The sequence below is a fragment of the Mangifera indica genome, chromosome 13 (genome assembly GCF_011075055.1).
Source record: "Mangifera indica cultivar Alphonso chromosome 13, CATAS_Mindica_2.1, whole genome shotgun sequence".
Lineage (NCBI taxonomy): Eukaryota > Viridiplantae > Streptophyta > Magnoliopsida > Sapindales > Anacardiaceae > Mangifera > Mangifera indica.
The window spans coordinates 10535641-10561933 of record NC_058149.1 but is presented as its reverse complement, the minus strand read 5'-3'; the positions used below and the strand labels follow the sequence as shown (position 1 = coordinate 10561933).

Here is a 26293-nt window from a genome sequence, read left to right as displayed (position 1 = left end):
AATTGATACAGTACACACATGATTTAATGACACTGATGGTCAAAGTATTATGCCCTCACCATATAAATATTAAAAATTCTTACAGAATCCACGTCAGTTTATGTCGTCAAAATTTAGACACAGACATCTACTGATCTACATATCAACTTGGAGTAGAGCTGTCTGACGCTTGGAGCCGGCTCCACTTTTTTATTCCTAAAGTATCCCTACCCAAAACTCCAATTTTGTTCTTAAGTAAAACATATGATGGATAAGGAAGTAATTGTACAAAGGCCAGTTCCATTGCCGATCAAAACACAAGCTTCAATCGCTTTGGACGGACTTGGATTTCGATTTCGAGCTCCAATTCAGACAATCTCTCGCAATTTTCCAATTGAATTCCACAATCTGTAGATTCTTTCATACTTGGCAAAACCGCTAATAGGAAGATTTATCATTTTCGCTGTTCAAAGGTAGATCCAAATATCTTCATTTTTTACATTTCTTCTACTTCTAGGGTTTATTATTTTTGCTTATAAGTTTTTATTTAGGTTAATTGAGGGTAGATTTAGTTATTTCTTTTAAGTTTTGTGTTGTATTGAAGTTCTATATTTTGCAATTAATCTTTGGAATTGTCTATTTAATGGTCTTGAGGAGGTTTTATTCAATGAAGTGAGATTGAAGAATGAAATGGAAGAATTAGAAGAGATTTTGAACTTATACTGAGTAAGTTTATGTGGCTGTGCATGTCGTTTGGTACATGTGGTTTTGTTAATTAGAATGTGTTGAGGACTGGTGAAATGTATGCAAAATTAAATGGATTTTTTTTTTCACGAGTATATTGTTGTCTTTATGTATCATTGTTGGAAAATCCAATGACTGAGAGTGAACTTGGAGGCAGTTGGAAGCCTGTTAAAAATAATTGAATATCTTTGTAAAACTAGGGAAAATCTAAAGCCTGATTTCTGTTCATTCCATACTGATATGCGTAACAAAAGTTTCATTCCAAGGGATGTTGCTTTATTGCTTTCTAATTTAATTGGATGCTAATTCACATTTTGTATTTAAAATTGACTGAGCTATGGTTTGCCTAACAGTGGGTACAAGATTATTACACTTGTATAAGCAAAAATATTTGTTCTAGGTTGAAAAATTGCATGAGTATTTCTTTTAATTGATAATATTCTTTTTCTGATCTTCTTAGGTGAATAAAGTTTTTTATTGCCTTAAAACACTTGTATTGGACATAAATATAGATTTCAGTGCATTAATTGATATCTGTTTTCTCTGATTTTATGTCTTTGTCTGAGCTGGTTACATTTAATTTTGTTAATAGTAAATTTAGTATTAATTTCTATCATGTTATCGGCTTACAGCTGGTGTCAAAATTACGTTCTTGCATGATGGAACTCTTGAGCTTTGTTTTCCATTAATGTTTGTCACATCTTGCGTGTTTGGTTAGACTGTCTGTGTTTTTTTCTGAAAAGTGAGCTGCAGTGGTTAGTATAGGAGACAGCAGTTGCTTTGGACTTCTGTGACTATCATATATCTCTAAGTTTTTGCTGCCTGTAGCTAGTTCATGAAAAGTTTTGATGATTGTCTTGGTAGTTTAAATGGAGCCTGAATTCTTTTGTTTATGTTGGCATAATTTATTGATGAAGTTGTTAACCAATTCAGAGACTGGATTTCTGGACAAGTGGGGCTGAAGTATGTCAAAGTTCTTTATGCTAGAAGGATCTCATCTCTTTATAAAATAGGATGGATGGTAATATCAATGGTTTTTTCTGGCTTATTTGTTTTGAGTATATGTGCTTAGTGAGAGAAAAGGGAGAAAACGTGGATTATTATAAAAGTATGAGGTACTTAGAGTTGTTAGAAAAACTTTTTGAGTTTGCTGATGCGTGAATTTGGAATTAATTTATTCTGCATTGGTAATTTCTATATTAACAATGAAGAGAGGTTTTGAGAGACTTGACTAGGAACAAGTCTATTTAGATGTATTGAATCACCATGGAAGGGGAAAATGATAGATGCATGGTACTACAACACATATAGCCAAAGAAATGGATTTATCATTGTGAGCTGAGGTCTACCAACTGAAAAATTAGTTATTTAGATTTTTTTTTCTCATGATTATGTTTGTTTGCTTGTACGAGATTCAACATGAATACATTCCAAGGACAAGAGAAAAGTTAAAGGTATGTTAGTCAAGTTGGATTGAGAAGACATGATGGCCTATGACCGAATAGATAATATTGTCATATATAGAACTTTTATGAAAAAAGATAGAAAAAGATACAAATGAATTACCTCAAGTGCTCAAGTTTGAAAATTTGTAATGTTTGAGTTTATTGTATTTGGTGACTGCTAGCAGTTATTATTGTTTAAATGTGCTGTGCCTTGCCCCTTAGTTGATTAGTTCAGCAAATCAATTATCATTAAAAAGAGTCCATCTTTACGGTTAAGCATTTCCAAGCTTCATAACTGGACAGGGAGGTGTGGATTGATGAATCATGTACTTAGAAGTGAATAAAGAAAGTTTTATATGTACTTTGAACCATTATGGAATTCTAAATGAGGATTCACAGCATCTATAATTGACCTGAAAAAACCAATAAGGGAACTTTATGGTATAGAAATTTTCTGGTGTACGAGTCAATGAGCTTATTTACATGCACCTTTATTTCTGCAACCAAAATACTTGTGATAATGTTGAATCAATCCAGCATTTTATATTTTGTCACATTTCTGTTGTCAGCATTAAGTATTTAAAAATGTGAATCTGGATATATCATGTGAAGATCGGTGTAGCATTGTGAAGGAATTAAAATTTGTGTGCCTGTTCTTTAGTTTTCCTTTTTGCAGGTGCAGTCTCTTGTTGTTTTGCTCAGAACATCAAAATTGGCCTTTATGTACTGTTCTGCTCCTATTTTGTCATGCACTACAGCATTTTTGTGGTTTGTAACAAAGAGGATGAGCAGAACCTGATGCAATGGCAATGTCTGGCAAGTTTGATCTGTTTTCTGGTAGCCCAGACAGGCCATTATACTCCACTGGACAGCGTGGATCCCACTTAGATGCTCAACTGGACAGATCAGGCAGCTTTCGTGAGAGCATGGAGAATCCAATCCTAGCTTCTCTTCCAAACATGTCAAGAGGCAGTTCTTCTGTAACACAAGGAGATGTGTCGAGTTTCTTCCAATGCTTGCGTTTTGATCCAAAGGATGTTGTTGCAGATCATAAGTCTAATCGCCAAGGAAACTTTAGACAACACATGAATAGTGCTCTTGGTGTTTCAGTAGATGATTCTCCAAATGGTTTGTCAAAAGGCAGGCCTCTGCCATGTCCTGTACCAGAGGAAATTAAAAGAGCCAAGGCTGGTCTACGTGAAAACTCTGTGAAGGCCAGGTAGTTCTTTGTAATTTCTGTATTTTGGCTTAGAACCGTCACTAGTTTATTGTAATTATTTTTTATTTTTGGCTGTGTTAACAGGGAACGCATGAAACTTTTCAGTGAAGCCTTATCTGTTTTTAACAAGTGTTTTCCAAGCATACCCTCAAAGAAGAGGTCTCGATCAGAAAGTTTTGCTAATGACCAGCGCAGTGCCTTGTTGTCAAGTGAGAGGTCAGTCCTGGGATCAAACCTTAGTAAGATGGGGATTCATAGTCATGCCATACCCAGTGGCTTTGAACTAGAGCAGCAAAAGTCAGAAGAGCGAACAAAAATTGCTGTTCCAAATAAGCGGACTCGAACTTCTATGGTGGATGTGAGCGGGGTATGTAACCTGAATTTTCTTTCTTCAATGTCTTCTTTCTGTCTCACATTTTTTCGATTTTTGTCCCATATTAAGTGCTCTATATAAGTAATAGTTATAGTTTATTTGTAACAACTATTTAATGCACTTATTGTTTACTGTTGGGTGTTGCCTTTCCATTTCTTATTCCTTGTAAGAATAATCATTTACCAATGTAGGACACAGCTATTATAATTCATATCCCTGTTTCTTTTACACTGCTTTAATTATATGTTTGAAAGGAGTCAGACAAGAAGGGGTTAGAGGCCATTCAAAAATTGAAATGCTATTATTTGTAGAAGCTCAGTTAGATTTTCCTGCTCACTAAATTTGAAGCTATGCTTTTTTTGTTATTTCCTTATGAGATTATTTGCTTATCTAACTGCATTGTCCCCATGTTATTGATTCCCAATTTATAATGCCAATTTTCGTGCCATTATCACATTAATATAGATATCCATTGTAATAATTATAGATGGATGTTCGGAGTAATGCTCTTGTTAGACCACCTGGTTCTGTAGATAGGGATAGGGAAATGCTAAGGATTGCAAATAGTGGTGGGGTTCAGGCTGAGGATCGGACTTTATCCGGCGTTGATGGTTGGGAAAAATCAAAAATGAAAAAGAAGCGTTCTGGAATAAAGCCAGAAGCATCTCAAAGTTTTGTGTCGCCTAAAATTTCTGATGGCTATCGGGATCCTAAACCGGGGATGCAGCAAAGAACTGTTATTGATGCTCGATCAAGGATAAATGACTCACATGGTTTCAGGTATGACATCTGACAGTGCAATATTCTTTAAAATGAGTAATATTATTCATGCATATGCCCGATCATGACTGTTTGAAGCCTTGGCATAGTTGCATGTATTAAATGTCTCCTTTTGGGATTTCTAGGAGAAAACTAGTTAAAACTCGGCCTTTGTTTGATGTTGGTTACTTTAATTATGAGCCGAAGCTTTTAAAGTATTGATAGAAAATAATGATGATAATAATTTGAATAATGTGTTTTATTAAAGAAATTATGATGTGAATTTGAAGCCTCATGGTGGGAATATCTTGGAGATCGGGATCATTACAGATGACAATTCTTGGTTCTAGTCCATCATCAATATTTGATCTAATGTTGTTTTGCTGTAATTACACTATTCCTTTCTCATCTATTATTTTTTAAGTGGGAAAGTTTGGGCTCTTAAATTAGAGCCAAGTTTCAAGAATTTGAGTTTCATGCTTATCACAGCTTGTGTAGCTCTTTTATGTTCTGAGTTTCTTACTCTGTTGTAAGCTCGCTCTTAATTATGATAGAGATAAGGCATAAATTGGTACACCTTTGAAAGTGTCCTTGATTGATGTTTTGGTAAGAATTGGAGAGAAGGATGTCTGACATTAAAGCAGACATTATCAAAAACTTCTATATTTATCTTTTTTATGGTAAGTTTTATCATCCTGTTCTGTATTACTGCTATACAGGTTAGACTCCAGGCAATAATTAGGAAAAGCATCTCAATATATGGCATTAAGATTAATGCACCGATTTTTATTTTTGCCTTATTGTTTATGGCATTGGTTGAGATGTTGAATTTCATGCATTAAAGAAGTATATGAAGGTGAACTTACCGAATTTAAGTGAATAATTAGGATCTTCTGAAATTTATAGTTATCAACTGACCTTATGTTCTGCGGAGGCTTCCAGTATTCCTCTCACATACACTACCCACCTGATTGCATATTTTGAGTAGCATGCATTCTTAAATGATAAAAGTGCTTGACATCAGGGATTGCTTTAATGAATAACTTAATCAATTTGGTGTTGCAAGCCTAGTTGTTGTATTCATTAACATCTTGCAACTATTAGTTCCCTAAATTTGTATCAAAAACTGTGGATATGAACTTACGAAAAGATTTTTGGTGACAAAATATGAAGGGGGCAAACTTTCTTTCTAATCATGTTCAAAAGCAATTATTTATTTCCGAATTTATGAGTTAGGGTGTTTTGCTACCTCATTTCATTGTAATTTTTACTCTCTCTTCAGTTTGCTTTTCCCCATCAATAAATACCCTTTCAACCTCCTCCTTTTCTGAAATGATATTAATATGCTTCTTAATCTAGGCCAGGAGTTGCTAATGGAGCTGTTGGAGTTGGAAAAACAGATGGTATATCACAACAGACTGGCTTGGGTGTGCGTGCATCCATCCCTAGAACTGAACTGGATAACAACTCCATTCTCAGTGATAGGAGAGATCGTTCTATAGGTTCAGATAAGGAAAGGGTGAATCTCAGAGCCGTCAATAAGTATGCATTGTGTACTTATCATATCTTTTATCTATCATCATAATTGCAGTATTTTCTCCTTGTCTATGGGAGTCTTGTGCTCATTTTATTTTTAAATGTATATTCTGCCATCTTATTCCTACTCTTTTTTTATGTTTTATTATATACTGTGTTTATTTACATTATAAGTGTTTATATAATGCTTAGGATAAATGCTCGGGATGAATTTAATTCAGCCGGTCCTACTTCAAACACCAAAATGAATGCATCCGTTCGAGCTTCACGATCAGTTTCAGTTGCTGCACCACCCAAGCTGTCTCCTGGTTTCCATAGAGCAACTGCTTCTAATTACTGGGAACTTTCTCATTGTACAAACAAGCCACATGCAGCTGTTGGCATTAACAATCGCAAGCGCACAGCATCAGCTCGATCTTCATCACCAGTTGCTCATTGGGCTGGCCAGAGGCCACAGAAGAATTCCCGTACAGCAAGAAGGACAAATTTGGTTCCTATTGTTTCTAATAATGATAGAACTCCTTTGGATGCTTCATCTGATGTAGCAGGTAATGAAATTGGAATGGGATTTGTTAAACGCTTGTCTGGCAGCTCTCCTCAGCAAGTTAAATTGAAAGGCGATATCTTGTCTTCATCAGCATTATCTGAAAGTGAAGAGTCGGGGGCTGCTGAAATTAAACCTAAAGACAAAGACAGAAAGTCTGATGAGGTAGATGAGAAAGCTGGGCAGAATGTTGAAAAGATCTCCACTTTAGTTCTGCCATCAAGAAAGAATAAGCTGGTTTCTGGGGAAGACCTTGGAGAGAGTGTACAGAAGCAGGGGAGGACAGGGCGGCTTTTTACATCTAAAAGGTCTCTCATGCCAATGACGGTTGGGAAGCTGGGTAATGTGGAGACTGCAAAACAGCATAGAAGTGCCAGACTTGGATTTGATAAGACTGAAAGGTTAAACATGTTCTCCTTACCTTTCTTTCTTTTTGACATTTGTCTTCCCTATGAGTTGGAAACCTTACATCGTTTTGAAATATTTTTTCAGCAAGGCAGGTCGCCCCCAAACTAGGAAATTGTCTGACCGCAAGGCTTATAAACATCAAAAGCATCCAATGACCAGTACAGGAGCTGATTTTCTTGGTAGTGCTTCAAATTCATGAAGAATTTTTTTTTTTTTTTTGGGAATTGCTATTTAATTGTAGTTGCTTAATTTTTTTCCATTGTGGTTCAAAATTTTCATAGTTGGTTCAGACAATGGTCATGAAGAGCTACTGGCTGCTGCAAATGCTGTTATTAATTCTGGTACCATATCATTTAAAATTTTTGTTCATTCTATTGGTAACCACTTGTCATGTTGGACTGATGGATTTAATTTTCACTTCAGCACATGCTCTTTCCAGCTCATTTTGGAGGCAGATGGAGCCACTCTTTGGTTTTCTATCTGATGGAGAAATTGCTTACTTGAAGCAACAGGCAAAGCTCTTTATGGTATGAATTTTCAATACTGGTTCTTACAGAGTGATGTTTCCTTTGATTGTAATTTTGAATTTCCTTTTTTTTGGGGGGTTAAGTAGTTTAAAGTTGAATTCACTTGCATATTTTCTTACAACTTTTGTGTGCATTTTAATCTCTCAAGTGTTTGTTTTTCCTAGAATATTTTGTCATTAATACATATTATTCTGTCTCTAATTTTTACTATCTTTCAGGAAAATCTTGAATCTGTCACGCCAACGCCAAAAGTGTTTCCTTCTGAAACGTGTGGTTGCACTTCTATACCTAATGGATATGGGTTTGCAGAACAGGAGAGAGAGGTTGGGCTTGAAACAGGGAGAGGTGATCTCCTTATGGAAGAGTTAGTACCAGGTGCAAGAGATCATGATTCCATCCCACTTTACCAGAGGCTTATAGCTGCTTTAATTATAGAGGAAGATTATAACAGTGAGAATGAGGACCTCCAAATTGATGCATATGGAGTTGGTTTTGAGCTAGATGGAGAGATGGAACCTAGTGTTCTGAATCACCTATTGAACTTTCAGTCTTCTGAGCATACTATTTTGAATGGTTATAGGATAACTGGAAAAAGAAATATTGATGATGAGCCAGAAATTGATGCATTGGGAATTTCAAAATCCGGGATTAACCCAAACTTTCGTCAGTCCTTAAATGCTGCACTTTCTGATCAAGCATTTATACCTGGCATGACCTTTTCAGAATTTCAATATGATAGTATGCAGATGAATGAGAAACTTCTTCTGGAGGCTAGAAGTGTTGGTATTTTCCCAGAATCACTGGTAAGTTTATTCTACCAGAAGTCTTTTAATTCCTCTTCAGTAGTTTTGCTTTAATGTGGCCATTTAATCCAGATCTAATTCCAACTATCTGTACAACCTCCATAACACAAGCACAATCTCTCAATTGCTGAATAATGTGCTCCCGTGGAATTTTCACTTTGTGTCCCCTCATCTTTTTGCCCCTACAGGACCTTTTATGTTTGTGATATTTGGCTTTGGCTCTTGGGTTATCTTGTTCTGAGAATATGCTTAGCATTTTGTTCTGTGCTGTTTTATCATATTTTTATCTGAAGATATTTAACTAGTTGTACATCCTTTTTTTTTCTCAGTCTGACATAGTGCAATTAGAAGATGTAGGAGTCAGTGATGAAATAAAAAAATTAGCAAAGAGGCACCATGAACAGGTATGCAACCTTAAAACACCTTTATGTGAAATCTAGCTTTTCACTTATTTGTATAATATTCATTTTCACCCTTCTTTGGGTTGTCATGGGATATCCCACAAATTTGAACTTTTTGACACAACATAGTAATTTTGGATATTCCTTTCCATTAAATAAGTTTTGTTCTTGAGAATTTTATCTCTTGATTTGATTTTGATGCAATAGGTATCCAAGAGGCAAGTGTTGCTTGATAAACTCTTGAAGTCTACATCAGAAGCAAAAGAACTTGAAGAGAAGTAATGAATTCATCTTTTTCTTATTCTCCAGAGAATAATGTGTGCGCTTTTGTCTTTTAGCTCAAATTTGGTACTTACGACATTAGCATGTATTCTGCTTTTTTGTATAGGGAGTTTGAACAACGTGCCCTTGACAAACTTGTTGTAATGGCATATGAGAAGTATATGGTAATTTCTCTTAAAGATCAATATCTTTTTGCATTATTAGTTGTTTATTTCATTTTCCTGTTATGGTCAAATGGATTATCAGGATGCTGCAGTGCCAAATTGATGTTGGACATTCCTTTCACTAGGAATATAGGTCCCCCACATCAATCTAGCATAGTCTTCAGAGCAGTTTTTAGTTAAAATGTGCTATTCTGGAGTTTTGATAATTCAGGTTTCAGGATTAACTAGATGAGTTAAGAATTTGAGAAATAAATAGGGGTAAGGAAAGATTAATTTGAGGCATTCCGGACCTTTCAAAAATCTTGTCTCTGAAGAGAGTAGGCATTTTATTGATTACTGTTAGATTCTGGAAGGACGTTTGGATATGTTCAAGTAAGGATGATCTAAACAGTTATACTTTTCTTTCTGCTAAAAGAGGGCAATACTGGAAAGAGTTCATTACCCAGTGTTTGCACAACCTTAACAGGGAGTCAAAGGTGGCAATACTGTCATTACATTTTTTTAATTGGAAGGATGTCTATAGTTTGAGATGAAGAAAGAAGAAAGAGCATCTATATTCATTTTGAACAAACGCATAGATTGAGGTTGAATGAGATATCAAATCCTTAAGTCCCAACTATAATTGATTTGAGATACCCCTGAATTTTCTGAAGAATATCCTAAGACTCTAATCTTCTGCAGTCTCCCTCAATCTAATTAGTGTCTTTCACCGTTATGTCTGCATAATTACTGACCCACACTTGCTGTTTGAATGATTTTTTTTCCTATTTCTGGTTTGTATTATTTTATATTTTTTTATCCTCATTATATGTAATTTGAAGTGCTTTATTTAAATTAAATCAGTAATCCTAATATGTCCTCTGGTTATCTTGCTTATGCAATAATATTAATTGAGCTGCTGTAATTTCTTTATGATTGATTAATTTATTTTTGGTTTGATAGACTTGTAGGAGTCCTAATTCTACTGGTGGTAAAAGTTCCAGTAACAAAATGGCCAAGCAAGCTGCAATAGCATTTGTAAAACGAACATTAGACAGATGCCATAAATATGAAGAAACGGGTAAGAGCTGCTTCAATGAGCAGTTATTTAAGGATATGTTTCTTTCAGGGCATTCCCACCTAATTGGTGGACGTCACATGAATACTCCTACAGATGCTGAATCTGTGAAATTATTTGCCAATACCTCTGGCCATTCCCGGGAAGTTGGAGTTGCAGGTTACTTTATATTGCCCCTCCTGGATAATATACTTGAAATTTACTTTCATTCTTAGTGCATATATGTATATTCAAATTCAGGGCTAAAACAAGTCTTTGGTTTCTTCTAAAAAGAAAAAATGATTTTTGTCCCCTGTAGTCTTTGATAAATTTGACAAATATCTTGGTGGGCTTTTCTGGGCATGCCTTTTTCTCTCTTTTACTGCATTCTTTTTGTTTGTGCCATGATTCAGATTGGATCATTATTTTTGCTCTTTGCTGCAGCATCCATGGGCTCACAGCCAAGTCCTTCAACATCACAGTTGGGTCGGAATATAAATAGTTCTGATATGCTTTCACCAATAAATTGCTCATCTGATCAAAGTACTGGTAAAGAAGATACATGGTCAAACAGGGTGAAGAAGAGGGAGTTGTTGCTTGATGATGTGGTTGGTACTTTTGGAACCTCAAGTGCTCCATCGGGCACTGGAAGTTCCCTATCAAGCAATACGAAGGGAAAGAGAAGTGAGAGAGACAGAGATGGAAAAGGACATAGCAGAGAAGTTTTATCTAGAAACGGAACTAATAAAATGGTAAGGCCAGCATTATCTAATGCTAAGGGGGAAAGGAAATCTAAAACAAAGCCTAAGCAGAAAATTACTCAACTATCTGTTTCTGTAAATGGACTTCTTGGAAAGATGTCAGAGCAACCCAAACCAACAGCATCTGTGTCAAAGTCAAGTGAAATGGCTACCAACAGTAATGGCAAAGTAAAAGATGAGTTTAACTTGGATGTATCGGATGGTTCTGAGCCTATTGACTTGTCACAAATATCATTAGATGTATTAGGCGGTCCTGATGGTCATGCCCAGGATCTTGGTTCATGGTTGAGCATTGAGGATGATGCATTACAAGATCATGACTTCATGGGCCTTGAAATTCCAATGGATGACCTTTCAGACTTAAACATGATGGTTTGAAGTTGCGCATTTTGTATAGTCTTGTTTATTATACTATTGACAAATCAAACATAATCACTTTTGTCAAGAAATGACCAGTTTCGTGGATGGCCATTTGGCCACCAGTCCACAATAAGGTTACATAGATTCTTTTGTAGACTCCTCCACAAGTTGATTTTCGAGTGATCCTTTTTTAGATTTTAGATTTTGCTCCTGTATTAAGTTGGCAACTTTGACTGTAAAGATCTGCTGTTCCAACGGGCAAGTTAGTATGTCCTAGCATTATATCTTAGCCAACTCTGTATCCTGGCTGTAGCTTTTACAAATCAGATAATGATGCTTCTTGTACATACATTTATATTTTTAATAAAATTATCTTTTTATTCAGTGTATTATCTTTTGCAGGCATATTCGTATGCAGAGTTTTCTATCGATATTATATTTTGTCCTGGAAATTGCTCATGTTGCAGATTTAATTCTCAATTTCAATAACTCCTTGATTTTTATCACTTTTGATGCTGTGTCTGTTTATGATAGATAAATTTCTCAGGCTATTGTTGGTAAAGTTTTTCATAAGTTGTTTAGTTCAATCGAATCATTTGCTGCAGATCTTATTTCTTTATGTTTGGCCAGTGCAGATTGGAACAGATGATCAGCGTGATTTGTGATCTTACATTCTTTTCAACTACAAGGTCATATTGCAGCATCTCCCATATGCCTTTCTGATGAATCATCATTTCAGTATTTATTGATTTTTCTTCTGTTTTGGTGTTGAAATGCTTGGTGGTTGCAGGAGAATTGCAGGCATCACTGATTGTCTTATTCTTGACAAGAGTTTGTGATCTAGAGCTATGCTGTCATCTTCACAAAGTCCAATTAACTGGCATTTGGGCTTCATCTGGCTGAAACAGGTACATCTCTTGTTTTGTTACTTTCTTCTGTTTTTACAGCTAATTGCTGTTGAATTCGCAACATTTTTTTTTTGTAGTATTATCAGTTTAGCGTTTTTATAAAAATTTACTTTATTTTTTCCTTCTGTCTGCTAAAATTATCCGAAGCTGAAGTTTAGGAGCATGCCTAAAGCCTGGAAGCATAGGCCAGACTCTATTAGGGTACTTATATCTCGGAATTTTGTAGCTCCCCTAGAGACATCTTGATTCCTCAAACCTCAAGCTTAGTATCGGCCAGGAATTTGTGTTACTAGGAAGCTCTGTTGCTTCACCTTGAAGTTTAATAGCCTAGGACCCACTGTAATCTAGTCATTGCTTGAGCCAAGGCCTTGGGGCTGATATATCAAATCTAGGGTAAGGGTATTCAGCTTCAAAGAATATTGACAATATTTATTTGGTAGCTCATTGAAGACTTTATTTGTGAAATTGTTCTTTTTATCTGTTAAATCAACTTTATATACACATATGGGTCTAGCCTTGTAAAATATAGAACCCACGTCTTCGGTATTTCTGTCTGCATCTGAAGGATTTGCTGGTTTTCTTTCCTTAATAGCACAATTGATTTAAAAATGAAAAGTGAGATGTTCATGTTCAAACAAGAATACATCTCCAAGATTAGATTTATTTTTTCTGGTGAACCACCATTATTTCCATTGCTTTTTTGTTTTTTTTTCAACTTTAAGTGCAGGATTTCAGCATAAAGGATGGGGCTAATATGACTAAACTGTTTTTGCTTAGGTGATTTCCTCCCTACATGTGAGTTTCTATTTCTATTTCTAATCTTTATCTTCTCATTTAAGAGTATCAGAGTTGACACCCCCATATTAAAAAAGGTCACATAATTTCTGGTTGATACGATTTTGCCTTTTTTGATTTCATCCAAACATATTCCCTTATCTTCTCTTGGAAGAAGATTAAAGAATACTTTAAGTGTTCAAGCTATTGAAGTTATTCATAGTGTTTCTCCTATAAAACAACTCTTATTAGTCGTTGAGAACCAACTTGCTCCAGCAATTAGGGTACAATCAATAGCCCCTAACATGGAGGCATATTTCAACAATGTCATTGAAGGACTAACCAATATTATCAATGTTTTGATTTGATGAACGGACAATAATACCCTAAAAGCATGATCTGGGACTTAGGTCTCCAACCAACGGTCAAACGTTACAAGGTTGTAAGCATTTTATGTGATGATCTCTCCTCTTCGCGAACAAAGACTTCAATAAGGTGCTCCCAAGAGAGGATCCAAAGTCCTCTAAATGTGCATCACATTGCAAATATCTTGATAATGTTGCCTCGACAATGCTATCAAGGACCCAAGTCCCCACCCAATGGTTATTTGATATGAGTTTGTCAAGTCCTCACATTATTCTCTCTCATCTCCGCTAGTAAGCACACAATGTTGTCCCAACAAACACTATGAGGGACCTAGGTTCCCTCTCATTAGCTAACCATTATGAGATCATAGGCTTTTCACATGGTTAGTTTTCACATGATTAGTTGTTTGTTCATTCCAGATTTGACTAAACAGATAATCATGTTTGAACTAGTTTAGTTTGAATTTAACATTTTGAATCCTTGTTAAAAACACTTGAATATGTAAGCGGATGATTAATCTTGACTGGTGTTCTTTTCATGAAACTCTTATTGTATGACAACTTTCAATGAATTTCCGAAATGGGAACTAACCAATAAGAGTTCTCCGTTATCAGAGGACTTCCTCTTGATCACCTTTCCACCCATTAAAGACTTGGTAAAATCTAATTAGCCCACAGCCGCTAGACGATAGGTGTGTTGAATTCCTCATTAAAGGTCAGAATAAACTTGCCAACATCTCATTAGACTGTAGTTCTAGAAGATCTATTAAATTTAAAATATGATTAATATTAGCTCATGCTTAGAAAAATTTCCAAGGCAAACTAAAAAATGGATGGAAAAGTGTCGGAAGTAGCTGTGTGGTTATACCTGGAGAGTTGAATATGGCGCAAGGTTGCTGTGATTATATTTAAATAAATAAATATAAAAGAGTTTTAAAGTGCAATGCATCCTTTACCACGCCTTTGTCCTTCTTCCTGTTGAGCAATGTACAATTTAAAAAAAATAAAGAATTATTTTATATTTAATTTACCGTTTCCCTTTCATATAACTCATAGGATTTTATCTTTTCTTTTAGATTAAAAAATATTCTCACCTTCGAAACTTTTATTCATTAAGTTTTTAAAATTTTAAAATTTATTTTTTATTAAAATTATTTATTAGAATTAAAAATAAAATCATTATTTAATAAAAATATCTAAAAAATTAAAATTTTATTTTATTTATTCTTTTAGTGTAAAAAAGTTAATAATTTCTTTATATCTAAAATTTAAAAAACTATATTTTTTTTAAAGATTTTTTTTCTTCTTTTCTAACCACCTTCTTTGTTTTGGTCGAAAGTCGATCATTTCTATCCATCTTTTCGTTTCGATCATTTACGAGGCACCGTTGGTGGCTAAAGAAACAAACAAACAAAAATAATTCATCTTTATCTGTCTAAATGATGTTTGAATGAACTTATCTTTGTTTGGATGGTTTCTTCATTTGAGTGTTGTCTGGATGAATGAAAATGAATTGTTTTTATTTGTTTGAAGAGATAAAGATAAATCATTTTTATCTGCTTCTTTGATTGTGGATAATATCCCTCGAGAGATCAAAACGGGAAGATGGATGAAAAAGATTAGTTATCGATTGAAATATAAAAGGTGATTGAAAAAAAAAAAATTTTTAAAGAAAAAATAACTTTTTAAATCTTAAATGGAAAAATTATTAATGTTTTAAATTAAAAAAAGAATGAAATAAAATTTTAATTTTTTAAATTTTTTATTAAATAATAATTTTATATTTTAATAAAAAGTTTTAATAAGACAATAGGTATTTAAGTTCTCACAAAATTGAGAGGATGACTGGGAAGTCTTTTGACCATTCTTTCAATTCTATTTTCTACCTTGCACGTCATCTTTTTATTTGGTCATCGACCTCTACCATTTCTTCCCAATCCAACCCTTTTCTCTTTTATTTTCACTTTTCTTAATTTAATGGACACGTGTGTTTTCCCAGACTCATTTCACTCTTACCATCTTCCTGGGTAATAATATTCGGTAATATTTCTATTTACACGTTTCTGCTTCCACTGTTTTCAGGAATTCTTCCATGTTCGTCTTTTTATTTATTGAAGAGTTCGCGTTTTGAAAATGTTTTCGTAAGTCTAAAGAAAGATATCTCTGTAGCTAATGAAAATGGAAGGAGTATGCTAGGTGATGACTCAGTGTTTCTTTTTTTTTTGTTGGGTTTTCACTTTTGTTAGTTCTTAGTTGTGAGAGATTGAAGAGAGAGAAAGAACCCATATTTCAAGAGGTTGAGATATCTTGCTTCAAATCCAGGGAACCCGATTTGGTTATATTTTTCTGGGCTTTTCTATTTTTGTTTCAACTCCTTTTTCATCTTGGTTATATTTCTCTGGGCTTTTCTATCTTGGTATGCAGAAGATACGACATTTAATACTCATTAAACGCTTTATGGTTTATTGGTTGAAAAAGAGGATTTTGTCTCATCGATCTTTCTTCTTCTTTGTTACATGGGATTTAATATAAGTTTCTGTAGATTCTAGAGGCATCCATTTCTAAGGTTTATTGATTCTTGATTAATCTATATCTATACTCTTTGATCGCCACAAAGATTTATATAGAAGTTAACTTGTGTTATTGCTATATGAATGTCTTTTGCAATCTGTTATTTGCATAAGCATATTAGTGATCATTTCTTTTTTGGGTTAATGACAAAATTTTTGATTGTTTGAGACCAAATAAATTGAGTGGATAGGAAAAAAGGGGCGTGCCTGCAATGGAAATAGTAGTGAAGATGATTTTGGACGGCTTTGGAAGTAGAAGAGAACCAATGGAGGCTATATTGATGATGGCAGCCGGTCCATGTTGGCTTGGTAACATGTTCTCTAACAAGCCAGCAATGGAAATTAGTGGGCTAAAGTGTTTAGCAGACACTTCTAGCTTGTTATCTTGTGGAATGACTGGATATAACAAGAGAAATAATCATAGTGGAATGCAAAAAAATTGTTAAATGAAAAAGAGGAAGATGATTCCATCTCTCTTGGTGTTGACCCTTTATTTGATGATTCAGGTTCTCATTCTGTAGTCAGCGATTCAAACAGCTTAGCTTTGGATTCTGGTTCTGTGATAAACTTACCAGTAACACTAGATAGGAACAAATTGGTGACAATAGTGAAGTTAAAGTCAAGCCATAACGTGGAGTAGAAGGCTAAGCAAATTTCTATTGATGTTGACTCCAAGGGTTGGCCTAAATGATGAAGAGAAAGACTTTCCTTATGAAAGGTTAGAGTTCGAATAACATGATCTCCCACATGTGAAAGGGCAAGGTACGAATAATTTAGGATTGACTAGCGATATACTACAATAAATCACACCTAATTTACCTGGCACATTGCAGCCCAGTGATGTTGATAGAGATAATGGACATGGCTATGGAGAATTGAGTCATGGGGTGCATAAGGAAAAGAAAATATGCAGAACATGAAGCCAGAGAGTATCATTTCAATCTGAGAATTTATCACGTTGGGGGTTTACTGATCCTGTTGTACAAAGATTTTTGCGAATTTCAAAGTCAGATGCTAACGAATCTGATTTTTCGAGGTCATTTAACGGGCCATTTCTTTGCCGTTTATGATGGGCATGGAGGCTGTGAGGTATGCTTCAATCTAAATCCTGTATACTCTTCAAGTTTTTGCCATATTCAAAGGAAATACAAATATTCAGTGCTGCTTTCATGCAGGTTGCAAATTACTGCCGTGAACGCATCCATGTGGCTTTGGCTGAGGAGATAGAGGCTGAAAAGGTGAGATTGAGTGAAGGAAGTGTTGGGGGCAACTTTGATGAGCTTTGGAAGAAAGCCTTCACTAACTGTTTTCTGAAAGTTGATGGTCTGATTGGAGAAGCTAATGAACCAGTTGCCCCTGAAACTGTTGGTTCTACTGCTGTGGTTGCCATATAATTACCAACCCACATAATAGCAGCAAATTGTGGCGATTTAAGAGCAGTTCTTTGTCGTGGAAAAGTGCTCCAGCCCTTGTCACCAGACCACAAAGTATGAATGGCCTTTTTTCCTAGCTTCCCATTGCTATTTTCTCAGAAATATTCATGTTTGTTTCAACCTCTTATAACTTGTATGTTAATAGCCAGATCGAGAGAATGAGTTGGTAAGAATAGAAGCTGCCGGAGGCAAAGTCATACTGTGGACCGGGTCTCGTGTTTTCAGTGTTCTCGCCATGTCTAGATCCATAGGTTTGTATTTGTTATGTTTATAAATTCTAGTACTTGGCTTGACATATGCCGGTTTCTAATTCTAAATTCATGATCAGGTGACCAATACTTGAAACCAAGGATAATTCCAGATCCAGACGTGATGTTTGTTCATAGAGGAAAAGAAGATGATTGCCTTAGTTTAGCCAGTGATGGGTTATGGAATGTGATGAAAAATGAGGAAGCCTGTGAAATTGTGCGAAGGCAAATCCCCCTTTGACACAAAATGCACGGTGATGGCGTGTCTGGAGAGAGTGGTCAAGGAGTTGATCCTGATCCTGATCCTGATCCCGATCTTGCCGCTCAAGCCGCGGCGGATTATCTTACAAGGCTTGCCATCTACAAGGGAAGCAAGGACAATATCACTGTAACTTTAGTTGACTTGAAAGCTCAAAGGAAGTTCAGGATAAAAGTCTAGGGTCTTTTCTTTTTTTTCAGAAACATTTTTCTAACTGGTAAAGCAAAAAAAAATCTTAGTACCGACATTGAGTTACATGATGTCCAGCCCAAAATTGTTCGAACGGGCAATAGCATTGTATGATTAATTCTGTTGTGGGGTCAGCATTTTTTTTTTTTAAAGTAATTTTACTAGTTTAAATCTAAAAGTTTTATTTAAAAATTTTAATATTCAATCCGTTTTGTTAACCATTAATTCTGTGCGTCAAAATTATTTTAACGAACAGTGTAATTATAACAATTTATTCTTCATCATAAAACCTGGTTAGCTGACCCTGCAATCCACAGCTTCGGGAAATAAGGTTCTTCTGGAATGTTAAGTCATGCTCAGACAATTATTAGGATCCAGCTGCAAAGACATCTACGATTCATTCCCCAGGTTTCTAAATTCCTTGGTTTACAATATCAATAAAATTATTAACACACTTTTAAGTATACAATTAGATGTTTGGCGATTTTGAATTAAAGCGAAAATTTCACCCAATCACCTGTGTATCCAATTTTATACTTAAAATGTGTGCTCTTACTATATTTTCCAAAACATTTGGTCTCAAACTATAGTCTGCAAAACTGTGAACTCCTTCAACAATTATGTCCTGAAACAAGGGCAGAAGACAGCAACTATAAGTCAGAAAGTAGTCGTTGCCCGAGCATATTCAGTAGCACTGTGAATGGAGTACAACTTATAATAGAAAGAACTATGCACACATTTGAATCATTCCATCTTTTGATTACATTAAGCCCCACGAGTAATACTACATGTACAAATTTTGAATATATAAAATAGATACACAAATAATATATTATCATGTGATGAAGTATTACTTTATACTTGATTCAAAATACTCTAATTACATAATGACAAATCATTTGTGTACTCAAAATATGTACATATAATTTTATTGTTAAACCCCATATCATGAAGTGAAACTTAATTTTGATATTATAAATTGCATTATTGTCTAAAAATCTTATCTGATCTGAGAGAACTGCATCTTATTGATTGCATCCAATGCAGCTCAGGAATCAGATCAGACACTTATTGTTAGAAGGTCTTTGAAAAATAAAATTACAAATGGTTGAAAGTTTACATAAAGTGTCACAGTTAAAATTAAAAGGAAAAAAAAATAGATGTCCATGGGGAAAATAGATGTTATTCTTCATTAAAAAGCAGGAAGTTGGAGAAGAAAAAACTATTTACTAAGAGCTTAAAAGAAGCATTGAAATTCATTTTCTGTAGGTCGTGTATCTAAACATTAGACATACCACCCTAGTTTTGATCGGTTGCAAGTGGAGATCCTGCGAAGTAAGAGGACAGATCTATGTGCAGGTCGTCATACATGCTCACAAAAGGATGTGCCTGGGTTTCATAGTTGAAAGAAAAAACAAAAGCACAGTAAAATTTAAAAACATCTCTTCAGTGCATACTCTACAGAACAGTTGTACTTGGATGGTAGACGGACAAAGGAAGACACTGTTCACATACCAAAAGTTTCCTAGTTGACAGTCTGTCTCTTGGTTCCTTTTGTACACTGAAATAGACAACAGAGCCCCAAGTTAGGAATTAGTAGCCTCACAATGTCAATTAAGTTGGATGATATACAAGTGAATAATAAACACAAATCAATCAAAGACAACTTTGAAAGTAATAGATTTTAGAATTTAGAAAGAAACTAGGGCTTGACAAAGCCGCTGATAAAATTGCTTATGATGAAAACTTGAAGAACCAGGAGTTCACTAATCATTCCAAGAGTTTATAGACAATTATCAGAGTCTTTCTTACAATTTTTTCTCTTATTAAAATCATTCAACATCATATCAGAGTTTATTAGACCAAATAGTTATATGTTCAAATCCTGGAAAAAATCTTGTTCTATTAATTAAAATTAAATATGTTTTGTGTATTTGTAATCACCTATGTCTTTCTGTTTGAATATATCCATGGAACAAATAAATTATTTGAATTCATTCATACACATGAAAGGACATATAAGAATAAACATACTACAGTTACGGAGCCTTTTCCTAGAGTCTTCAAAAGCTTCAGATAGGTTACTCAATATTGTTAATAATATAGGTAATAGTTCATAAATAGTAAGTCTTAAGGGTTTTGAGACCAATTAACTTAAATTTTACCATGCAGAAATAAATGAGCAAAACTCTGGAGAATATTGATCAGAAGGTGCACAAGGTGCTGGTTGGTCAACAATGGCTTCCATAAGCTCATAAAAATTAGTCCATCCTTCCTGTTGTGGAGAGTATGGGAATTGACCGGTTGCACACTCAAGCAATACTAATCCCAAGCTCCAAATATCACTTTTATACCCATATTTGCCCCCACTAATCCTCTCAGGCTATATGAAAACACAAGTGAAAAGTAACAACTAATAAATTTCAATCACAAGAATAGGGGTGCGTCATAGAAGCCAAAAGGAACTAAGAAAACATCAAACAACAAGCTAAAAACATAGCACCAGTCACTCACAGACATGTAGTTGTATGTGCCAACAAAACTATTGGCCTCTTCGGATGTGCGTGCCATTATTGCACTCACACCAAAATCAGTAACCTTGACATCCCCTCTATGGTTTATCAACAAATTAGAAGGCTTCAAATCCCTGTGGATTATGTGTTTTTCATGATGAAGATATAACAAACCCCTTAGCACCTGCATTGATCAGAAAAAGGAAAAGGGAAAAATCTTTCACACCAAAGCAATTGGGCTATATACCTGTAACTAACAAAATTCATGAGTTTTCCACCTGCTTACAGATGGCAGCTAGATATGGCTCTGGAATTGATTTAACACTTTTCAGAAAATCTGCTAGAGATCCACCATCCATATACTCCAAAATGATTGAAATGACGCCATTAATGTAGAAAGATTGGTAACACACCACAACATATGGACACTGTGAAAATTGATTAATTTTCAATTCTTGTGCAATCTGTTTCCGTACAGACTCCTCAATATTCATTTGAATAACCTAAAAGGGAGAATATTTCATAAGTTAAAAGATTGACTAGAAACAATATAGCTGTCAATGATATCATGACATGTAAATTTGAATTCAAATAGATATTCATCATAGGCTCAAGAATCAATTGGAAGATGGTGCGGCAAACAGATGCATCTAGCCTACCAAGCAGGTCTAAAGGAAGGCTGACAAGAAAACCACATAAAATTTTGAGAAATTTAAGGCATTTAAATACAAAAAAAGTTAATTGGTTTTTATCAATTAAACAAAGAGGATAGATTGAATTATTCTTGAAATATATCTTACAAACCAAAATTCAGTTTGACCATTTTTCACAAAATTTCTAGTGCACATTTGGGGACCAAAGCCTGCAAAAAAACAGACAGATAAAAGCATATGGGCAGTGTAAGGTATCCAAGAGGCTTAGATAAAGGTATCATCCACCTTACCCCTCTTATAAGGGAATGCAGGACTCTAGCTTACTGCAAGCAAATATTTGAAAAAAATTAGACAGCTTTAAGAGACAGTACCCCACACAGCAATGAAGGAAACCATATAGAAAACTGGTTAGGCCAAAAACCATGGTGCAATATTTATCTAAATGAATCTCCATTCAGTCATCATTTTCATTAGAATAAAGAATAAAAACATTTTTTGAAACCTTTGGTGCATGTTAGAATAGGTGCTCTATGGTCAATCATTTTGGCTATGTAAACTATTAATGTATCATATGTTTTAATATCAACAAAATGACAATTCTTCATAATATTTGCATAGTTATTTATGTTAGAGATAAATATTCTTAAAATGGTAAAACCATGACGAGGTGATCAAGTGTATCTTGATGCTGAGGAATCTATAAGCACATTAAGTGACTATTTTAGAAAGATTTGTAGTCATAGTTGTATCATGATCAAGAGCACTGGTAATGTAGATAAACTATCATAGTGTTGCATAACTTTATTGAAAAGTTTTGACATATCTCACATTTTAAGGTTGTTTGTTGACATTCTGGTATAAAACATGAGTGCTTGTAGTGAACAAACTCACTAGAATGACCCATTAAAGAATTTCATATAAATGATCACTCCAATGTTTATAGAACAAATCATTTAATAGATAATGGTGCATATGATCCTTAGACTTGAGATTATCATAATACTTTGTATACCAATTGTGTAGTTTGATGCTACATTGCTACTGAGCGTGGCCCTTAATTTACAACTATTAGAACAATAATTTTTAGCTATTTAAGAAGTGCATTAAAACAATATATTTAGATCAATAAATGATTCATCACTTTTGGGTACAAGAAAAAATATCTCAATGCACAATTTGATTTATGACAACAGCAACTAAAATATATGGTCATAATGGGATTGAATTGTTGCTCAATCCAATTCTACTAGGTCATTGATCCAGTAATCAAATACTTATAAATTAAGGGTTGTTCTGACGTATATATTATTTGTATGTCTTAGCTTTGATTAGATTTTAAATAATGAAATGATTTGATTCTACAGTAATTGTATTGGTGATAGGTTTATGTCTTTCACTGACTTTTTGTCAATTAGATAGCCATGATGTCTTATTAGAGGTTAATTTTGGTTTGTGATTTGAGAGATGATTGATTGTAGATTAGTCAGAATTCTATTCATTGCAAACATGACAAAAAACCTATGTGTCACACACAAAAAGGTTGATTCCCAACATGTAAGAAGTTTTGGTTTTACTATATACATTTAAAATGGATTGTCATTGGTTTCTAAGGAGCCAAGATATTATCAAAACTTCGAGAAGTTCCGCAATATCATTAGAATACTTGAGAGCTCTAATTACATTATCACTTTAAAAGTCCATGTTGAGCTAGGACTCTTGATAATTCTAGTGCAATTAGGATTCATTGAGTTTTCTAAAAGCGGTGATTTGACCTCTATCCGTGGCCGGTTTAGGTCCAACCTTTTATGTTAGATTTGAGACTTATTCTATCATGGTTTAAGTGAGGTTTAATACTTCATATGTCGGCCTATGAAGTGGCCCGTTATTAGACTTGGGTAAGTTGTTGAGTTCACCAAGTCCAATACTAGCAAACCCAAACAAGCATTGGCTTTGAATAGGGATGAATAAGTGTTATATAAACAATTTTTTCACCCTAGTCATGTATGAGAGATACATACACGCAGAGAGTCTTCTGCCAAAGCAGTTTTCACCCTTCATCATTTTATTATTATTGTCATCCTTTGGCTTCTCAGTGTCTATTGCTGCCCTTGGTGCTCTGTGAGTGCAATATAGGGGTTGTCCTAGGTTTGGTTCAAATTTGTAGAAAAAGTCAAGAAACCTAGAGGAGCCACCACTGAACGTGTAACATCCAAACCATTTTCAGTGCACACCGCAATTGATCAAAAATCCTATTTAGATTATATAAACCAACTTAAAGCTTCTAAAGTTTGTTAATTAAATTCTGAAATTTGTAGCAAGCTATCATTTTACTAAATGAACATCAATATTCATTGCAACTACTTGCAATTATATGAAACCGATATTGACACCCACTGCATTCGAAGGAAACCAGAATCATAATGTATTTGTCACATTTATCGTAAGAGAAAATCCACCCAAATCCATCATTTGAAACCACTAACCAACAATCATTAACGTCATGTTGAGCTACTTTTTAACAAGAAAAGATTTTCATTAAAATACATAACAAATGAAGATAATATATGATTAGAAAAAGAGTTAGTGAGTAAATAATGTGCAAAAAGAGCAAGTGTATATGACATAATACCTTTAATGCAAAAAATTGTCCAGTCCACTTGTGTTGCACCAGTTGCACAATTCCACCATTCCCCTTTCCAATAACTTTAATATAGTCCATATCTTCCAAATTCAACTGGTTGTCTGATGGTTTAATAGGTGGTGGCTGAACACAGAGGCAAACACATATTACTAATCAGATAATAAATTATGTTAACAGTAAAATTATGTGTATTCACTTTGGATACACAAATGTATACACAGTTATATGTGATTATATGATTGGGTGATTTTAAATTAAGGATAAAATAACACCAAATCATATGATGACAAATATAAGTGTGTACATATTTGTGTACACAAAGTAGATACACATAGTATTGCTCTTACACTAAGCATAAGCATAAGGTAAACTCATCTTTAGGCTTTTATCATAGAATCAGGTATGCAAAATTAAGATTTGAAATAGAAAAATAAATGTTAAGTGGCTGGGAATGAAATAGAAAAAGTCGATAAAAGCAAGCTGAAAATCATTGAAAGTGAAACCAGTCTATTAAGAAACAGATCATCAACTGCTAACATATTAGTAGCTACAAACTATCAGTACATACACACGGAATATCACGATTGAAAACCACGCACAGCAGAGGATTAAATCAAGAAGCCATTAAAGAACAAAAGAAAATTCATTTTTCTTTCAATAAATGATAATTTAATTATGAAATTAATTAGAAATAACTTACAGCTTCACTTTGACTTTGAGAGACAATCCGAACTCCATCTTTGTTAACGAGCAGATCTCCGTCCACAAACGTACCGCTTCTCGTTCTATAAAAGAAATTCATGAATAAAATCAGCGGAACACATAAATTATTAATCAAAAAAATCTGTATACAAAGAGAATTAAAGCGAAATACAGGAAGGCAGCGAAGGTGGCTTCATCAGGAGGAGGAACGGCGAGCTCGAGCTTGAGCTTGAAATTAGCGTTTAAGCCTCCTCCCTTCTTCATATTTTTGCTTTTAGCGGAGAGTTTTATTGAAGCAGAATGGCACCGGTGTTGGACCCAAAAATAAAAAGCTTCACGGGTTGCAGAAATAAAAGGTCAAGTGAAAGCGTGAAATGTGGTTAGACTAACACAAGTGTGTTGCTTTTGGTTGGTTAAGAATGAAAACCAGTCACACCATGACCGATACGACGGTCCAGGAAGAAGATGAGACTTTTCCGTAGTTAACCCGCGCCATTTCTTTCAGTTCACATTAGTATTTACCTACCTCCGTTGCTTTTGACTCGCAGTTTTGACAGTCGTCCGCTGCTTTAAGAAAAGGTGCCATTGGTGTTTAAAGGCCAAACTACTAGTTTCCCCCCAATTTTAGCACAATCTTTGAGCCCACCCACAACAGTTCACAACTCAAACACCAATATATGGAGGGATGAATTAACTTTTCTTAAAATTTTTTATTAGAAACAATGGTAAAATTATCATTTTACTATTAAACTCCAAAATTTTATATCATTTTTTTTTGTTTAAAAAATTAATAATTTTTTATTAGGATAAAGTTCTAAAAGATGACAATTTTTTCCTAGGTTTTTCTATATTTTTTTACCACCAAGTTGTCTTCAACCACCTTCTTTAACTCGAGTTATCTCTCTCCCATCATTTTCTCCTTTTCGATGCAAACCTAATGTTCTCTCTTCCAAAAGATTGACGTCTCTTTCAACAAAAATAGGAACGAACATTTATTTGAATGAGTTTCTCTGAACACAAATCAAACGATCTTCATGGTGTAAAAATATGGGTATGAACACAGGTTTGAATGCATTTACACAAAAATGAACATTGATTTGGAGGTATTCAAATGAACACCGATTTAGACGTCTTCATCAAGAGAGACACCTATCTTCTGGGAGAGAGAGCATCGAGTCTGTGCTTGAAAGGAGAGAACACTCGAAGGGAGAGAACCTTGGCTAAAGAAGGTAGTCGGAGATAATCTAATGGGTGAAACATGTGAAAAAATCCTAAGGGAGAAATGATCACTTTTTAAAACTTAATTTTAGAAGAAAATTTTTAGTTTTTTAAACTAAACGAAAAAAATGATATAAATTTTTTAGACTTTAAGATTTAATAATAAAATAATAATTTTATTTTTTTAAATAAAAAATTTAACAAAAATTAATTTATGATAGAGTGTTTAAATTTTTAAATTATTATAAATATACTTTTAAGGGTAAACTAAAATTTGAAATTAAAAAAAAAAAAATCCTTTGGCCGTGTTTAAAATGATAATGAGCTGCTTCGACATTAAATATGGTCTTCACAACTTGTGGACGCTAAATAAATTTTGTTAATCTTCCTTAAAAAAAAATAATAATAAACAGCAAGCAAACAGGAAGAGGTCTGAGGTCTGAGGTCTGAGGTCAGGCAACGTGTTTCGTTTCCACACT

General features: G+C 34.4%; 2 protein-coding genes and 1 pseudogene across 5 annotated transcripts; 2 read left to right on the top strand and 1 right to left on the bottom strand.

Moving 5' to 3' along the window:
* Positions 1–257: 257 nt before the first annotated feature.
* On the top strand, positions 258–11730 carry LOC123194538. 3 transcript variants are annotated; one of them, XM_044607780.1, is made up of 16 exons: positions 258–452; positions 2830–3387; positions 3472–3754; positions 4248–4540; positions 5879–6061; positions 6248–6603; positions 6694–7000; positions 7092–7186; positions 7289–7348; positions 7431–7534; positions 7753–8337; positions 8667–8741; positions 8946–9016; positions 9127–9184; positions 10127–10400; positions 10665–11730. In XM_044607780.1, the coding sequence occupies exons 2-16, from the start codon at positions 2972–2974 to the stop codon at positions 11357–11359; spliced, it is 3855 nt and encodes a 1284-aa protein (XP_044463715.1). In that variant the 5' UTR covers positions 258–452; positions 2830–2971; the 3' UTR covers positions 11360–11730. The 3 variants fall into 3 exon arrangements, with proteins under 3 accessions (XP_044463715.1, XP_044463714.1, XP_044463713.1); XM_044607779.1 differs by adding an exon at positions 1657–1744 and having other exon boundaries at positions 6248–7000; XM_044607778.1 differs by having other exon boundaries at positions 6248–7000.
* Positions 11731–15448: 3718 nt separating this feature from the next.
* LOC123194777 lies at positions 15449–18221 on the top strand (annotated as a pseudogene).
* Positions 18222–18462: 241 nt separating this feature from the next.
* On the bottom strand, positions 18463–25187 carry LOC123194776 (mitogen-activated protein kinase kinase 2-like). Of its 2 annotated transcripts, XM_044608182.1 has the most exons (9): positions 24769–25182; positions 24595–24679; positions 23883–24017; positions 20879–21103; positions 20602–20784; positions 20253–20470; positions 19603–19648; positions 19383–19476; positions 18463–18712 (listed from the first exon to the last, which is right to left on the bottom strand). In XM_044608182.1, exons 1-8 carry the CDS (start codon positions 24858–24860, stop codon positions 19387–19389), a joined length of 1074 nt encoding a protein of 357 aa, XP_044464117.1. In that variant the 5' UTR covers positions 24861–25182; the 3' UTR covers positions 18463–18712; positions 19383–19386. The 2 variants fall into 2 exon arrangements, with proteins under 2 accessions (XP_044464117.1, XP_044464116.1); XM_044608181.1 differs by lacking the exon at positions 19383–19476 and having other exon boundaries at positions 24769–25187.
* Between the last annotated feature and the right edge of the window lie 1106 nt (positions 25188–26293).

Coding starts and splice junctions, on each gene's coding strand:
- LOC123194538 (XM_044607778.1), top strand. CDS start 2,972: ATGGCAATGTCTGGCAAGTTTGATCTGTTTTCTGGTAGCCCAGACAGG. Junction 7,001..7,091: donor GGATTTGATAAGACTGAAAG/GTTAAACATGTT, acceptor ATATTTTTTCAG/CAAGGCAGGTCGCCCCCAAA. Junction 8,742..8,945: donor CAAAGAGGCACCATGAACAG/GTATGCAACCTT, acceptor TTGATGCAATAG/GTATCCAAGAGGCAAGTGTT.
- LOC123194776 (XM_044608181.1), bottom strand. CDS start 24,860: ATGAAGAAGGGAGGAGGCTTAAACGCTAATTTCAAGCTCAAGCTCGAG. Junction 24,018..24,594: donor CTCAAAGTCAAAGTGAAGCT/GTAAGTTATTTC, acceptor CTCTGTGTTCAG/CCACCACCTATTAAACCATC. Junction 19,649..20,252: donor TGCTCATTTATTTCTGCATG/GTAAAATTTAAG, acceptor TGTCTATTTCAG/TGTACAAAAGGAACCAAGAG.